Genomic DNA, 17,505 nt, shown 5'->3' with positions numbered 1-17,505 from the left:
TGTTACCATACTTTACTTTACTATGCCCCAGGTGGTCTCTGGGCTGTTGGTTGTCTGGTTTGTCTTCCTCCTGCTCCTCATCTTCAGTGGACTGCTTGGAGTCGCTGCTCTCTGTGGAGACGCGGGCTTCTGTAGTCAATCCTGGGCTTTTGCGTGCGGTAGATTCCCCCTCACCTTTTTTCGGTGAGTTTTCCACACCTTTTCGGTGAAAACGTCCTTTTCTCGCTCCAGCGAGACCTGCACTTCCAGATTACCCGTTGGGCGCCAGATGTCGAGTATGACTCCCCCCACGTTCTGTGTGGAGTAGGGTTCGGTATCTGAAAGAGGAGCCGCACAACAAATGAGAGAAAAAGACACGAGATAATTTTGCAATATTGGGGGACCAGGCGGGCAAGTCCCGAAGGACTTCCCCAGTCCGTGTATGTTTAATTTCTAGTTGGTTCTTTATCATAACATCGAGGGTCTCATTAGATTTGTTGAGGATCTCATTAAGTTTATCAGTGGCTTCTAGACAGTTCTTGAGAGACCTTAAAAGTGTGGTTCTGAACTGACTATCCTCCATCGACAGTTTTGTCCTGTTTCTTTGTCTCCGCATTTTTTTATGCTTTCTTGGTGCACCCCCTAGTGGTCTTTGTGTGCAGTCCTCCTATAGTTAAGCCTTGATTGTTGTAGTTAATACTAGGGGGATTTGACCTCCAGGCCAGCTGGCTGTGAGAATCAGCTGTGTCTGCAGTGGGAAAACTTCTGTCCTCTAGGGAGGTGCTAATCTAGCCTTTGCCTGAGGCTATCTGGCAAATGGCTCTGCGCAGGTCTTGGGCGGGGCTGGTCGCTTGGGCTCGGGATCAACAGGGTGGGCCGGAGAGAGCAGTTATGGTGGCTCTCAGTTCCGTCCCTAGGGGCTCTGCCTCACAGAGTCCCAGCAACCGCTGCAAACCTCTGCCTTTGAGTTCCGACTGAAGCCAGACAGTCCCGCTTCTCCCGTTTGAGTCTGGGTCCCTAGAGACTCGCCCGGATCTGGAGCTCAGAATCTGAGACTCCCTCCCGATTGAAAGCACCAACCACGCCCTCTGCCACCAACCTGTTCCGCACGCACTCCGTACCTGAGTATTTCACGTCAGCACTGCCCCTCCTCTGAGTCTGGGTATGATATTCTCTTTCCTCCTAGTTGTAGAATTTCCACTCAGCCAGCCTTCCTGTGGTTCTGGATGATGTCCGTTCCGTCTTTTAGGTGTGTTTTGATTTGGTTGTTCAAGGCAGCAATCTCCGGCGTTTACCTATGCCGCCATCTTGGTTCTCCCTCCAATGGAGCATTTCTATACCAATACTCATATGTCATGGATTTGAGGTCTGCTCTAATGGCATTCATCCCTTGGTGCTTCTGGCCTGCCCCATGCATGGGATAAGCAAACTTCAATGGCCAGCGAAAGCCTCCAGAAAATGTGTTGCCCCAGGCAAAGTGTCATAGGTGCTGGAATTAAAATTTCAGTCAGCATCCAGGAAACAATAAGTGCTAAGGATATAATCAGGTACAGACAACATCGGCACCACATTCCTAACTCTTCTCTCCCTTCCAGGTGCTGTGTTCCATCATCGCAGGGGTACTGCATTACCTCTACTTGGCCTCCTTTACCTGGATGCTCCTCGAAGGACTGCATCTCTTCCTCACTGTCAGGAACCTCAAGGTGGCCAACTACGCCAGTGTGGGCAGGTTCAAGAAGAGATTCATGTACCCTGCAGGCTATGGGATTCCAGCTCTGATTGTGGCTGTGTCTGCAATAGCAGGACACAAAAATTATGGAACATACACTCAGTAAGCATGATGATAGCGTTTATGGCAGAAGTGGTAGCCATAATACAACTTCATGAAATTCAGGGGCAAGAGAGCAAACCGATGACCCCACATTAAAAATCTGTGGGTTTTATGATCTGCAGGATTCTGAAAGAATAGAATGTAAAGAATAACAATAATGACAAATCTCAAAGTCCTGTGCTATGTCAGCGATAGTGCTTTCTATCTGCAGGCTCTCATCTACTCTTCCCATTGGGCTGGCATTGTTTGTCATGTTATGCACAGGACAGCAGGGCCTTAGTGCATCTAATAAACGTTCTCAAGGTCATATCTGAAAGCAAGTAAGTCAGAATTCCCAAAGCAGTATTTTTAACAGCCATGTTTTGCTGCCTCACTAAAGAAGTTTTTAAAGCCTTGCAAAGTTTGTTCAAGAAGTTAGTATTTTGGCAATGGGGCTTAGGGTAGGAAGTAGGTATGCATGTGCTAAAACAAACAAACAAACAAACAAGAAACATGTAGGAGGCTGTCCATCTTGAAGTCAGAGAATACCTCATCTCCAGCTTGATCCCGATGTCCTGCCAGAATGGTTCTGGAGATGGTAGGGTAGATGGGAGTTGGCAAATTTTCTATAAAGGGCCAGATGGTAACTTTTTTATCTTTGCAGACCATGTGGTCTCTGTGGCAATGACTCAGCATTGCCCTTGTAGTATGAAAGCAGCCAAGTCATAGACAATATGTAAATGACTGGGTATGGCTGTGCTTGAATAAAACTTTATTTATAAAAACAAGGGGTAGACTGAATTTGGCCCATGGGTCATAGTTTTGCAACCCTTGGAACAGAACTAAGAGTGGGAGCTTTTCTGACCAATGAGTGTTGGCGATTGCTTGATATCTTTGCCAGTTTTGTACTGCCAGGTTCCCTTTCAGAATAAGTTACACTACCATTGCTAACATAAGCCATGACAGCATGCAGAGTCTTATGGTAGTTTTTTCAAAAAAATCTGTTTTATTGACTTTTTTTACAGAGAGAAAGGGAGAGGGATAGAGAGTTAGAAACATTGATGAGAGAGAGAGAAACATCGATTCAGCTGCCTCCTGCACACTCCCTACTGGGGATGTGCCCACAACCAAGGTACATGCCCTTGACTGGAATCGAACCTGGGACCCTTCAGTCCGCGACTGATGCTCTATCCACTGAACCAAACCAGTCAGGGCTTATGGTAGTTTTAATAACTACATTTACATTATTATTTTTATTCCTGTTTTACAACTTTATTGAGGTGTAATTGATATACAGAAAATTACACATATTTAATGAATACATGTTTGTGAGTTTGGTCACATGCATACACTGTGACACCATCACCACAATCAAGGTAACAAGCATATGCACACCTCCAAAAGCTTCCTGGTCGCACCCAGAACACTGACACTGAAGCAATCCTTGGATCATATTCATACTTCTCAAGTTTTACTTGTACTCCTTGGTGTGTTTAGTTCTATACAATTTTATATAGAGGTGTAACCACTACCAAAGGTTACATTCCATATGATTCTCATTGTATAACACTCTTGAAATGACAAAATTATTTTTACTCTCTTTCTTATTATAACACTTATTATTATAGTATTCACTGTTATTAGGATACCTACCTTTATTGAGCCTTAACTCTGCCAGGAAGTGTATCCAAAAACTGTGTACACATGACCTCATTTCATATTTCCTACAAGATCTATATGAGGAAAATGATGAAAGAAATCAGAGAAGGCTCAAATAAATGGAGAGAGAGTCCATATTCATGGGTGGTAAGACTGCATACTGTCAAGACGAAGTTAGTTCTTTCCAACTTGATCTATAGGTTCACAATGCATTTTTTTGGACGTTTGACAAACTGGTCCTAATATTTATGAAGCAAAGTCTGGAATAGTTAACACAATGTTGAAGGAGAGGAATAAAGTCACAAAACTGACCCAACCTGACTTCAAGGCTTTGTAGATAGTCACAGTAATCATTTAAATTTTTAAAATACTTCTGTTAGCACCACTATACACCTGGGAAAACTGAAACTCAGAACATATAGCCTGTATCAGATGGAGACTCGGGTCTGATTCCATCTAAAATCCAAGTCTGAACTAAACAGCTTCTGGCACTGCTCAGATCTTGTGAGAGGAGCCTGAATTAAATACTTTCTCTTCTGAGAAATAAGTGGGGAATCCTTATCTTTCTCTCAACAGCTGCTGGCTCAAGATTGATAAAGGGTTCATCTGGAGCTTCATGGGGCCAGTGGCCATCATTATCTTGGTAGGTGACCACTGATGGTTATATATTGGGGTGCCTGCCCTGGGTTGGCCAAGAATAGAGAGTGTTTGTTATTTGTTAAAGGGGAAATGAGATAAAGATAAGGAAATATAACTTAATTGATCAACCCTCTCTTACTGGAAATACTGTCTGTGTCTTTCCCTGGCTTCTGCCTCGCTCACTGGTTGCTTTGATATAATATAACCCTCTACCAGGCATTCTTTTAAAATTTCTACATTTGTTTATTCAACAAATATTTAGCAAGTGTCTACTCTGCATAGAGTAACATGTTTTTCTGTTGGTTAGGAACTTTCATTCACATCCATTATCCTGGTATAGATATTAATAGCACTTTTTCACTTTCAACGTGTCCTGGTTTGAATGATAAATTATATAGTCACTGTGATCAAGCACTAAGTGCCACAGGTTCTATACTGTGTGCTGTTTACACCAGAGCATGTGTCTACACCATCCTTATGAAGCCTGTATCTTTTGGGAAAAGAGTCTTAGGTTCATCTCAAGTTGGGTTGCATGACATGGCCTCAAAAGGAAATTTCAAGTAAAATTCCCATGTTGCTTCCACAGATAAACTTGGTGTTCTACTTCCAAATTCTGTGGATTTTGAGAAGCAAACTTTCCTCCCTCAATAAAGAAGTTTCCACCATTCAGGACACCAGGTAAGAATTTACCAGAATCACTGTTTTCCAGACTTTCCTACAAGACAATTCTGCCTGGGAGAGAAAAACCTATACAAAAATGTGATGTAACATTTCCTGGCACTAGATAAAGAATACATAAGGGACAACTTATAGAAGAAGTAAAAACTATAATTTTCAGGTGATTTCATGTACTCCCTCATCTCTTTATTCAGTAAATATTCATTGGGTGCCTCATTTGTGTAGCTCACTCTTCATATGAAATTAATGCCAAGACTATCAACATTATCTTTTTCACCCTGAAAGTTCAACCACTTTTGGATTCCATTCTCCTTGGTTGTAAAAACTCAATTCTCATTGGTGCTGACCTAAATTATTAAAAATACTGATGACAACAGCTAATATTAACTAGGAACCTGGTAGGTGTTGGGCACTTACCAAGATTAGCTCATTGAATGCTCATGACACCAACCTCTGTGGTGGGCACTACTAATATCCCCACTGATAAGAGGAACAAACTATTCAGCGTCCCAAAGAGTGGGTACAAACCTTGCATTGGTGAGTCATGTGAGCAAAACTTAAAGGAATTTCTGTCCAATTTCAGATCTTGCCTTTGATCTCATGTACGTATGAAATTAACCTAACATCTCAGCTTCAGTTTCTTTGATCCTGGAGGGCTGGAATGTCAGCCTTCTTGGTGTTTCTCCATATCTACACACACACACACACACACACACACACACACACACACACACCAGCTTGCCTAGCCTATGGCCATCAACAACTCATTCTAGACACAATTTTTGTTTGAAGAAATCCAACACCGTGTTATGTTCTAAAGTTGTGATATCTTCATCATCCACTTTTTGGAATAGAAATTTCTAGAATGCACTTTCCACAAATCTTCCAATAAGTCCAGGTAAGAGACTTCGCAGGGAAATCATTTCCAAGAGTGGGAGAAAGTGTTATTCTCAGAGGCAATAATTGAAAACATGGGTTCTGCCTCATCCTTAAGCTACGTGCCTTTGTGAAAGCTGCTTAGCCACCCAAGGTTGTTATGAAGTTTAAAGATGGTGATGCACCCAAGGCATTGAGTACAGTGCCCAACAAGCAGTGCGTCCCTGATAAATGGTAGTAATTATTACTGTTTTTCCTTTTCAGAGTCATGACATTTAAAGCCATTGCTCAATTGTTTACCCTGGGCTGTTCTTGGGGCCTTGGTTTTTTTATGGTTGATGAAGTTGGAAAGACAATCGGATTAGTCATTGCCTACATGTTCACCATCATCAATGTCCTGCAGGGGGTTTTGCTTTTTGTGGTACACTGTCTCCTTAATCGCCAGGTAAAGTTAATTACTTTGTCTCCGAGTTTTATTAAATGGCTGTTCATTTCTTGTCCTCTTCTGACCTTTTATATTTTGGGGTTGCCTTGATTCTGGGAAGAAGGTTTAGGTGCTGCTTGGGTTTGCCATATGCTCTGGGTTTCATTTAGCCTCTTAACATTGATCATTTGAGCATATCTCTTAAGAACATGCAGTCATCTGCTCAGGCAGCCATAAAAAACAGAGGCCGTGTGGCTTAGACAATAGAAATTTATCTCCTCAGAATTCTGGAGGATGGAATTCTGAGATAAGGTGCAACTAATGTCAGGTTCTGGTGAGAGCCTCCTAGTTGGCTTGCAAGTGGCCACCTCCTTTCTGTGTCCTCAATGGGTGAGAGATTTCGAGAGAGCTTTTCTGCTTCTTTTTATAAGGACACTAACTCTATTGGATCAGGACTCTACCCTTATGACCTGATTTAGTCTTAATTGCTTCCATAAAGGCCACATCTCCAAATAACTGTCAGTGGTCACCTACCAAGACAATGATGGCCACTGGCTCTCATTGTTGAGCTAGAGCTTTAACATATGAATTTTGGGGGTGAAGAACACAAACCAGTTCATAGCAGAACATGTTATCAGTCAGGATAAGGTAGATTATGCTACAGTAACAAATAGCTTCCCTCCCCTCATTCACAATAAGATTTATTTCTTGCTTATGCTACATAGCTCCATGAACTACATTATCTTCATTTGAGGATGTATGCTGAGGGGGCAGCCCCTATGTAGAACATCAGTGTTCTCACGGCAGAGGGAAAGTGATCACGGCACAGTGATCTCTTTCATTGGCCAAAGCAAGTCACATGGCCAAACCTGAACTCACAAGAGAGAGGATGAATAATTCTCCTGTAGTGAAGTGCACTGCATGGAGAGCACTGTAATATTTGGCAAAATCTACGATACTAGTAAACTCAGAGAGATTTTAGTTTAATCCCAGTTTTTCCAATGAGTGGGTTGCTGTGTGACCTTGGGCAGGCTGCTTCCCTCTCTGAGCTGCGATTTTCTCATCCAAAAATGTGGCAGTCCCTACCTCATAAGGCTGATAATTAAATGAGATAATTCAGTAACAATCTCCTAGTAACAACCTTGGCGTATACCAAGTTCTCAGTGGAGGGCATTATTATAATTTTACTCTTTATAGAAGATTGAGTATGGTTTTCCTGGCTTTTTCTTTCTTTGCTAGTGAGTGGAACTGCCAGCAATTAAGATGCAAGTGATGCCCTGACTGGTTTGGCTCAGTGGATAGAGCATCAGCCTGTGGACTCAAGGGTCCCGGGTTCGATTCTGGTCAAGGGCATGTACCTGGGTTGCGGGCACATCCCCAGTGGGGACTGTGCAGGAGGAGGCTGATCGATGTTTCTCTCTCATCGATGTTTCTAACTCTCTATCCCTCTCCCTTCCTCTTTGTAAGAAATCAATAAAATATATTTTTTAAAAAAGATGCAAGTGATAAAAAGACATCTTAACGGTTCATTAATTTCTCTTTTGTCTGTTAATATTGATTTCAGAGAGATAGAAACATCAATGATAAAAGAAAAGTCATTTGATCAGTTGCCTCCTGCACACCCCACACTAGGGATTGAGCTCTGACTGGGAATCGAACCTTGACCTCCTGGTTCATAGGTTGACACTCAACCACTGAGCCACGCAGGCTAGGCTGTTAGTGCCTTCTTAATGCTTGGTACTCTTTACACACAGAAGAAATAAAATACAATTAAAGTGTTTTGGCAAATTAATGTTGAGTATTAAATATTCAGATGTCTTTTTTATAACCTGTTGAAGAGGTTAAAGGAAGACAATTTGTGGAGTCACTTTGGGTGGCTTGGTATCAGGGCTCTGGAGTAAGAATGACAAGATTCTGAGTGCTGGTTGTCTGACCTTATGCAAGGTAATATACCTCCAAGAGTCTCAACTTCTTCATCTTTAATGGGGAGTGGGGACAAGAAGTCATTTACTGATTGGATTTATGTAGGGGTTAAATGATACATTGTATGTAAGTACATTAAACACAACTAGTTTTCAATACATGGTGCCCTTCATCATCATAATCACTGTTAGAGTTTGGCTGGTGACTTGGGCTGTGAAAGAATTCACAACTGAAAGAAGATTTGCAGAGAGGAAATTTATTTTGCTCTCCAAGAGAGGAAAGGGTCAAGGATTGCTAGTCAATACAGGGCAGGGAAGAAAGGGTGGTCTGCTCTTTTAAGCAGTGGCTGTTTGTTGCTAAGCAACAAGGAAGGGAGGAGGTTTGTGTTGAAGTTGAGCAGATACCAGGGGGGTTGTCTTGAAAAGTTAGTTTGCTTTCCAGAACACAGTCCAGCAGATGTCCTAAGGAGATGTCTTACCAATTTTCCCCAAGCCTGTAAAACATGCGTAGAACAAAAGTTATGAAGAATTCAAAAGAGGCTTGGAAGGAAACTTTCTACTAACTAGAGGTTCCTTGGTGTGAATTCTCCCTGGGTTATGAAAACAGCAGGGAGGAGGGGGATGCAAGAATGTAGTCTTTAGAGTAGCTTTAGAGTAGTTTGAACAGAAGAACTGTTTAAGTCAGAGGAGCCAACAATCTTGGGGTTTAATTACCAGGTGCTTCTCATAAGTTGTGGAAGGCCACAGCAAAGAAAAGGAACGGCCTTTTTCTGTCCTTATAATCACCACCATCATTTCCTTTACTATCATCATTATTGTCACCATCACCACCATTTAATCTTCATTACCATCATCATCATTTACACCAGGGGTCCTCAAACTACGGCCTGTGGGCCACATGCAAATACGAATATTGTATTTGTTCCTGTTTTGTTTTTTTACTTCAAAATAAGGTATGTGCAGTGTGCATAGGAATTTGTTCATAGTTTTTTTTTTTAAACTATAGTCCGGCCCTCCAACGGTCTGAGGGACAGTGAACTGGCCCCCTGTTTAAAAAGTTTGAGGACCCCTGATTTACACCATAATCACACCACCACCATCATTATCTTTGCTACCATCATTACCATCATCATCACCATCACTAACATGATTATATTCAATTTCGTTATCACTACCATCATCATAGTCACCATCATCATCACTACCTTCATTATTTTCATCATTACCCTTTTTATCATCACCTTTATCACCATCACCATCATCACTTTCATTATTATCACCATGTAGAGTCCTTATGGTGCTTGACATTTAGTAAACACCTTTTCTACAACTGAGGAGAGTAAAATTTAAATTAAAACTCAGCCCAGCTGGTGTGACTCAGTGGTTGAGTGTCAGCCTATGAACCAGGAGATCATAGTTCCATTCCCAGTCAGGGCACATGCCCAGGTTGTAGGCTCGATCCCCAGTAGGGGATCTCTCAACATTGATGTTTCTCTCTCTCCCTCTCCCTTCCTCTCTGAAATAAATAAGAATATACTTAAAAGAAATCAATATGGGCTTGGTCAAGACTATACAGAAAACCAATGAAAGAGCTGTAGAGAGCAGTGCCTAGTCTTTAGTCTCCTATTTTTAGGTTCCTTTTTTTTTTCTGAACCAAGCTCTGGATGTAACACAATCCTCTATATTCCTCAAACTTACAGGTGCGAATGGAATACAAGAAATGGCTTAGTGGGGTGCAGAAAGGAGTTGAAACCGAAAGCACTGAGGTCTCTGCCTCTACTACCCACGCCAAAGTGGTAAGACCAGCTTCTCTGCCACGCCGTGCACTTGCCTGAACCCCACGTCTCGTGCTGCCGTGAACATCCTTGTTTCTTGATCTGAAAGAAAAGAGAAATTGCATTAGGTTCCTGCATTATGAAGCTGAATGTCCGAGTAGAGTATGTGGGGTTTTATCCAAGGCGTCCCTTGAGATAAACTTAACCGTGCAGGTGTTCGGACATTAAGTAGTTGCTAGCAAAGAGACTACTCTAAGCAAGCAGGACCGAGGGTAGGCATTATTATCTGATTTTATATTAATATAGTTAAGGCTGCCAGAGGAATTACACCACACAAAAATACGCAGCTGCAAATCACACAGCACACTTTATCATTCACAAGGTTCCTGGTGCCGTGGGCTCAGACTTAATGGGGTCCCCGGGGAAGAGTGGCGTCCTCTGCGGGCAGCGGCGGATCCGTCTTTGGGTGGCTGGCCGTCCGGTTGGGTTGAGTCAGCGGGAAGAGGTTTGGCCGCTCTTCTGCCCTCTGACGTGGAGCAAGGCGGCGTGGAGCATGGATCAAAAAGAGGATCGATGTCTGGGGACCCGTTTTTAAGCCTGTCCTGACCCACGGCAGTCCAGGTGGCAATCAGTAACGTACGTCATTACAAAAGTGTTAATCAGAGTACAGGTTGGTTCTCAGCTACAGTGTCACTCAGAAGGTGTCTATCAGGTTTACACACGTCATTCCTAAGGGGAGCATTCAGCTATGGTCTTCTCTATATGGTGCAGCTAAGGCTTGGCCAGAGTGGTCATTCCTGTGCTCTTTAATATTTCACATAAATATTTCACACAAAATAATTTTTCTACATTTCCTATAACACTCTTCAATTATTTTCTATTGCTATAACATTGTAGCACTCTTTACTTATTTCCTATCATTGTCACTATTTCTATGACATTCCTATGGGTGGAGTACAGGAAAAATATGGGGTAAGTTTTATCGATGTCACACACACACACACACACACACACACACACACACACACAGGGAGGTGGCTACCTAAGTGGTCAAATCTGACCCTTAATATGTCACTCTAAAAGTTCACCCTAAAATTCCTCTCTCTCTCTCTCTCTCTCTCTCTCTCTCTCTCTCTCTCTCTTTCTCTCTCTCTCCTCCCCCATCCCCTTTTCCATTCTCTATATAGCAGCCAGAGTGAAATATATAAATCAGATTATTTTACTCCTCTACTTAAATCGCTGCCTTCCCATCATATTTAGAATCAAACTGAACCTCCCATCATCACTTAAAATTGGCCCAACACCCCTATTCACCTGTGTTGGCTGCTTTTCAGTTCCCTGAACTTCCCAGGCTCATCCCTGCCTTTGGGCCTTTGCACAAGCTGATTCCTCTACCCCAGGGGTCCTCAAACTACGGCCCGCGGGCCACATGCAAATACAAATATTGTATTTGTTCCCGTTTTGTTTTTTTACTTCAAAATAAGATATGTGCAGTGTGCATAGGAATTTGTTCATAGTTTTTTTTTAAAAACTATAGTCCGGCCCTCCAATGGTCTGAGGGACAGTGAACTGGCCCCCTGTTTAAAAAGTTTGAGGACCCCTGCCCTTCCCATTCATCCTCCCAGGTTGTCTCATTAATGTTCGAACTTCAGCTGAAATGTCACCCTCTCAGAGAAGTTTTCCTAACCACTCATTCTACGATAGTCTCACTCTCTGTCACTGCATTCTATTTTAATTCTCTGAATACCTGTATCTCATTATATGTTATTTATTTTAAAGACATCAATGTGTTTGCTTTTAGTCAGTCTCTACCCTCTGTAAGTTTCATGGTTTGGGTTACTATAGTTTTCCTTTTGTCTGGAGCAGTGCCTGGCCCATCAACTTAATTTGTTGTGTCTAAATTGCCTGTTTAAGGATGAGTAAAGAAAACAGGGAAAGCTCAAATGGTTTGCTTAAAGCAGTGGTTCTCAACCTTGGCTGCACATTAAAATCACCTGGGAATCATTTTTTTGCGGGGGCGGGGGGGGGGGGGGGTCTTTTTAAAATCCTGATTTCTGGGCTTCATCCTCCGGAAATTCTGTTTCTTCGTTATGGGGTGAGGCCACAACATTAGTAACAAAGAAACAGAATTTCTGGAGGATGAGGCCCAGAAATCAGGATTTTAAAAAGATCCCAGGTGATTCTAATGTGCAGCCAAGGTTGAGAACCACTGGCTTAAAGCTACTCAGCCAATTAGAGGGATTCTAACACAGGTCTGTTTCCCTCCAAATGTTGACAACTTTCCTTGGTTGCTATCAGAATTGTTGTGCCTTCTGATGAACAACTTTAGGGAAGAGCTGTTCATAGAACACACAGTTTCACGTCAAGGATAGTTCTGCTATGTGGCTACTGACTGTGTCCTAACATTACCCTGTTTTCACAATATATTCCGCTGGTTTCCTTTTGTCCGAAATCACCCATGGTCAAAGGATATGTCTATCTGAGCTGTAAATGAAGGGTCCCAACACACACTTGGTCACCGAAACCATCTCACATGGTGGAATCATAGCATCGATTTGGTGTACAGGTCAGTGCTCGAACCAGCAAGCAACATTGGCCAGGGCCCCTTATCTTTTTTTAATCCTCACCAGAGGATACGTTTTTATTGGTTTTGAGAGAGAGAGAGAGAGAGAGAGAGAGAGAGAAACATCAATGTCAGAGAGAAACATTGATCAGTTGCCTTCTGTACTCACCCTGACTGGGGATCAAAACCCAAACCTAGTATATGTCCTGGCCTGGAATCGGACCCACAACCTTTTGGTTACAGAACAACACTCCAACCACCTGAGCCACCAGCCAGGGCTATGATTCCTTATCTTTGAACAACACTTTGCATTCTAAAAAGCACGCATTGAACCTTGAAGTCTTCATTACGCATCTGTAGCATTTAAGTGATTCATCACTGTTGCATTTAAATGATGCCAAAGCGCCTGGGTTCAAACCCCAACTGTACCACTTCCAGGCTCTGTGACCTGGCACAAGCCACTCAATGTCGCTGTGCCTCAGTTTCTCCATCCATAAAATGGGAGTAGTAGTACCTATCTCATGAGAATGAAATGAGGTCCGATGTGTTAAGTGCTTAGAACGCTGCCTGGCACACAGTAAGCACTGCACCTGTTTGTAAAAAGATGAAATAAATAAAAAGGCCATCTATGATGGTAGGGGCGAGGTGTGGAGCTGTAGAGTCAGATGGTGGGATCTCTTTATTCAGCTTTGGACCTTAGCAATTCTAGCTTGTCAGCCCCTGCATGCTAGACTTTGTAGTGAATTTCTGAGGTGTAAATTTCTCGTCAGCCTTTTCTCCATATTTTCTCCCCCAAGTAGGAGGAACCAGGGAAGTCATCAGAATTTATCCACAGAAGAGACCCTGTGTTTCTCCAGTCACAGCCTGGGACTCATCCTGTCACTGTTTTTTGGCAAAGAACAGAACACTGAGCTGCTCATGGACGGCGCCCCCTGTGGTCACATAAGGACTGGACAAGCATCATCGACGGTACCTTCCCTGTGAAAACGAGTCCTGTCGCCTTCGCCTGTTTTGGCTTTTATTGCCACAGACCGAAAGACGAACATGGGAACGTTCTTAGACTGGAGCCCAGAAGTGCCTGTTACGTGTGATCGATCCTCCCTTCCCCCAACTGGTGGGCGGGGTGTGACGTAACCTGCAGCCCAGAAATACCTGAGTGACTAACCAGGTACCTTATATGGACTATACATTGGACCACCAATCCACACCTGCCAAATACCCTAAGCCCTTGTCCTATATGGACAATGCAGTAAGCCACCAATCAGTGTGCGCCGAGTACACGCAGCCCCCCACCCCTTCCCATTCCGCCCCTCAAAAGGCGTGCCCACCCCTGCACGTGTTGCTGTCTTCCCCTTGTGAGGCAGCCCGGCAGGTGCTTCTCCTCTAATAAAGCCTGTAGTCCTGGTTTTAGGCCTCCGTCTGATCTTTCAATGTGCAGTTAAGTGCTCAAGGGATCCCCCCCCCTTTTTTAAATGTATTTTATTGATTTTTTACAGAGAGGAAGGGAGAGGGATAGAGAGTTAGAAACATCGATGAGAGAGAAACATCAATCAGCTGCCTCCTGCACACCCCCTACTGGGGATGTGCCCGCAACCAAGGCACATGCCCTTGACCGGAATCGAACCTGGGACATTTCAGTCCGCAGGCCGACGCTCTATCCACTGAGCCAAACCAGTTACGGCAAGGGATCCTTTTTAATGAGGAGGGAAATGAGTGGATTTCCCTCTTCCAGCTGTTGCCACCTTGCCTGGCACCTGGGTTCAGCTCACAACCCTTCTCTTGCTTCTCTGTTGCCTTTCATGCTTGTAAAGATCTTACATTGCTCAAACATCTGCATAATTCAATACGTAATTCCCATATGAATACATATTAAAAAGGGGGTTCCCCTCCCCCATTCCCCCATTAGTGCTGCATTGTCACCGGAAAGAGCTTGTGGTCAGGTCACCAGGACTTTCCTGATAACAGTTTTGAACCCATCTGGTTAAAGAAAATGTTGTTTTCTTAGTCTCACCTTGAGCCTGTTCTAGTGTAAGGGCTGCTAAACCAGCATGAAGTCTCTCAGTGGTGGTCGGCCTTATTTATTTATTTTTTTGCCCTTCCTAATTTGTTTTCCAAGGTTACTGGATTTTAGGTGTATTTTTCAGCAATAGAATCAATAAGTGCATGAAAGATGTTCTTACCCCACATTTAAAAAACAATTTTAAATTATAACAATAAATGTTAAAACAGCCAAGAGTCATCATAATTCATTTGAAGAAGTTTCATTTGTGATTTTTGGGTTGTGGACAAAAGGACTGTGTCCCTTTTCTGCTCAACTAGCTCAAGGTCTCCTTCACGTGGCAGCGATATAACCAGAGGGTGTAATTCACTCCACTGGTTGGCTTTGAAATTGTGTGATTCCCCTTGAAAAGTTGAAATTTCGGGAGACTCTCCTGGGGTTTTTTAAAAATATGTTTTTATTGATTTTAGAGAGAGGAAGGGAGAGAGAGAGAGAGAGAGAGAGAGAGAAACATTGAAACATTGATTGGTTGCCTCCTGCATACCCTCTACTGGGAACTGAGCCTGAAACCAGGGCATGTGATCTGAGTGGGGGAGGGGGAACGGAACCAGTGACCTTTCAGTGCATGGGACAGTGCTCAACCAACTGAGCCACACGGGACAGAGCTCATATGGTGTTTTTTTATATCATACAATTTCAAATTTACATGAATAAAACTTGCATAAAATGCACCATTTTCAGGAGGATAGTTTGACACTATGCAAATTTAATATGTGCATAATCTGCTCATTTAAAACTTCCATTGCTAGTAATTTATCCCAGGGAAACTGTGATAAATTTGATTTATAAATACAGGGTGATCTGAAATATAAATTCAGGGTGAGGTGATGTATTCCATTGCATGGATGCCACAAGGTGCCCCGATGCCCTTCACAAAGTGAAAGAATGTCCCCCAACACCCTTCACTGCTGAGGAGAGAGTGCATCCATGGGCAAAGGTTTTCTCTGATGCAACAGTTGGGAGCAAACAGGGGCTACAGGTCAAGAAAGACTGACACAGCCCAGGGCTTTTGTTAGCTCTCATTGCGGCAGAACAGATCAGGTTCTGATTGTTCATTAACTTGTTGAAGGAGAATAAATGTGTGTATGGCAAGCAACAAGTGGCTCACAGTTTTTTTAATTGCCTGCTGGCCAGACCAAAATTTTCTAGATAATAATTGGTGTTGGGTTTAAACAGATCAGATGCATTCACAATAGTTCACCATCATGTTGATACATCACCTTCCATTCTACTGTTTCCATTTCATTGTTGTCATAGAAACAAGGTGTTGATCCATCAGGACTGTTTCAGTAATTAGTGATATACCCATAGAATGTAATAAGGAATTACGCAGTCAAGTGTTTAAATCAAATGTTTTATTTATTTATTTTTAAAATTTTATTTATTTCTTTTTGTTAATCCTCACCTGAGGATATTTATTCCAGTGATTTTTAGAGAGAGAGTGGAAGGGAGGGGGAGAGATAGAAAGAGAGAAACATTAATGTGAGAGACACATCGATTGGTTGCCTCCCAAGTGTGCCCTGACAAGGGCCGGGGATGGAGTCTGCAACCTAGGTACGTGCCCTTGATCGGAATTGAACCCTGGATGCTTCAGTCTGCTGGTTGACGTTCTATCCACTGAGCAAACCAGTTAGGGCTGTAGTCAAGTTTTTAAAATGAGGCATGTTTTCATGTGCTCTTATAAAAAGACCTCCAAAATATATGTGTCATATGAAAGAAAACGTGTGTGATTCAGTGAATAGAGTATAATATATGACCAATAAGTGGGCACACTCTGCTAGTGGATGGCTCCTGGTTATTTTAAAATCAGAAACTCAGAAATGAACCTTTCTCTCGGTCTCGGGGAGGTTGGGCGGGGGTGGGGGGATGGAAGGGGGGGTGGCAATCTGCTTTGGGGGTTGGGTCCCTGGGCTCAGCAAGGAGACACTGGTTCTAGCCCAGGCCACATGTGGTTTCTTTCTTTGAGGACCCACTACTTCCCCAAACCAGCTGTGCTTCTGGGTTCATCCTCCCCTCCACCACTTCCTCCTCACCGCCCAACTCTGACGCTGGGAGACCTATGCGGGCTTCCCAGCCGCCCCCTGCCCAGCGAGATCCTCCTGCTACAGCGGGAAGACAGACCACTAAGCACTCGGAAGATGCAGAAATTCACCCTTATTCAAAACACCGGTGTGCTGGCTCGGGGGATCAGTTCCCAAAGCTGAGCCCCTCAATTCTGCTGAACCTAGTCTTATACAGGCCTAGGTTCTGTTTTTTGCTTCCGGGTCTTTGTATGGTTTCTAATGTTCTCTTTTGCTAAAAATTAGGTTGTAACAGACCCCTGGCTGACACCGGCTGCCAACACCTGGGGACTTGGCTTCTGTTCAAAGCCTCGGTAAACTTACTGTGCCAGGATGTGGGGCTGCACGGTCCAGCAAGCAGGAGTAGGCTGATTATAGGCAAGCAGACATCCTGTTGCTGCAGAGGTTGGGTAAGCTGCCCTTACGCTCCCAGTTCAGCACTTCTTGTCCACAGACTTCACTCTGCGGGAGGCCCTGGGGCAGCCCCCTGTCCCCCTCTCAAGAATGATTAACTCCTGGCTATTGATTAACTCCGGGTGCTCGTGGCTTGGTCTTTGGAGCAGGTGGTCCATGCCAGCTGGGCAATGGGAGCGAAAGGTTGTCCGGTTCTACCAGGAGCAACCACCTAGAGTTTGTATCACTACTGAAAGCCAGAGCCTTTGGCATCCAGCAGACTGGGAGAGCCCTCGGGGGCCAGAGGCAAAACCAGTGAACCTAGGGAGTCAGAGTCTGAGAGGGGAGGGTTCTGGGACCCCCACAAAGTGAAAGAATGCCTGCTACCATGATAGAGCAACACAAGGGAAGGAGGCCAGAATCAAGCACATGGCCACAGTTAAGTCCAGCCAACGGTGGCCCTTGGGTAATGATGGGTGGGGGGGGCGCTAAGCTCAGGCTGCAGGAAGGTGCCCAGTGACCTGAGGGTGGCCAGGCAGATGTAAAGGACTCTGCTGTCTTTCTGTCTGCAGGTGGTCTGCAGGTGAACAGTGACGCTGAGATGAGCTCAGCAAGCAGGATTGACTTTAGAGAAGCAGAGGGCTACTGCTCGCTCAGGCGAGTAGCAA

The 17,505-nt window shown here is 43.8% G+C and overlaps 1 protein-coding gene across 4 annotated transcripts in view; it reads left to right on the top strand.

Moving 5' to 3' along the window:
- LOC132235100 (adhesion G protein-coupled receptor E4-like) overlaps window positions 1–13,407 on the top strand; it is a 59,323-nt gene extending 45,916 nt beyond the window's left edge. For 2 of the 4 annotated variants that reach the window (XM_059696906.1, XM_059696904.1), the window contains exons 11-16: window positions 1,575–1,810; window positions 4,025–4,091; window positions 4,674–4,765; window positions 5,906–6,086; window positions 9,688–9,783; window positions 13,126–13,407. In XM_059696906.1, coding sequence (XP_059552889.1) covers window positions 1,575–1,810; window positions 4,025–4,091; window positions 4,674–4,765; window positions 5,906–6,086; window positions 9,688–9,783; window positions 13,126–13,236 — 783 coding nt within the window. In that variant the 3' untranslated portion in view covers window positions 13,237–13,407. Of the gene's footprint in view, window positions 1–1,574; window positions 1,811–4,024; window positions 4,092–4,673; window positions 4,766–5,905; window positions 6,087–9,687; window positions 9,784–13,122 lie in introns of all 4 variants that reach the window. The other 2 variants (XM_059696905.1, XM_059696907.1) reach the window with 2 other exon arrangements.
- The last annotated feature ends 4,098 nt before the right edge of the window (window positions 13,408–17,505 follow it).

This window comes from Myotis daubentonii, chromosome 5 (genome assembly GCF_963259705.1).
Source record: "Myotis daubentonii chromosome 5, mMyoDau2.1, whole genome shotgun sequence".
Classification (NCBI taxonomy): domain Eukaryota; kingdom Metazoa; phylum Chordata; class Mammalia; order Chiroptera; family Vespertilionidae; genus Myotis; species Myotis daubentonii.
The sequence above is the reverse complement of the archived record's forward strand: the minus strand, read 5'-3'. Positions and strand labels throughout refer to the sequence as shown.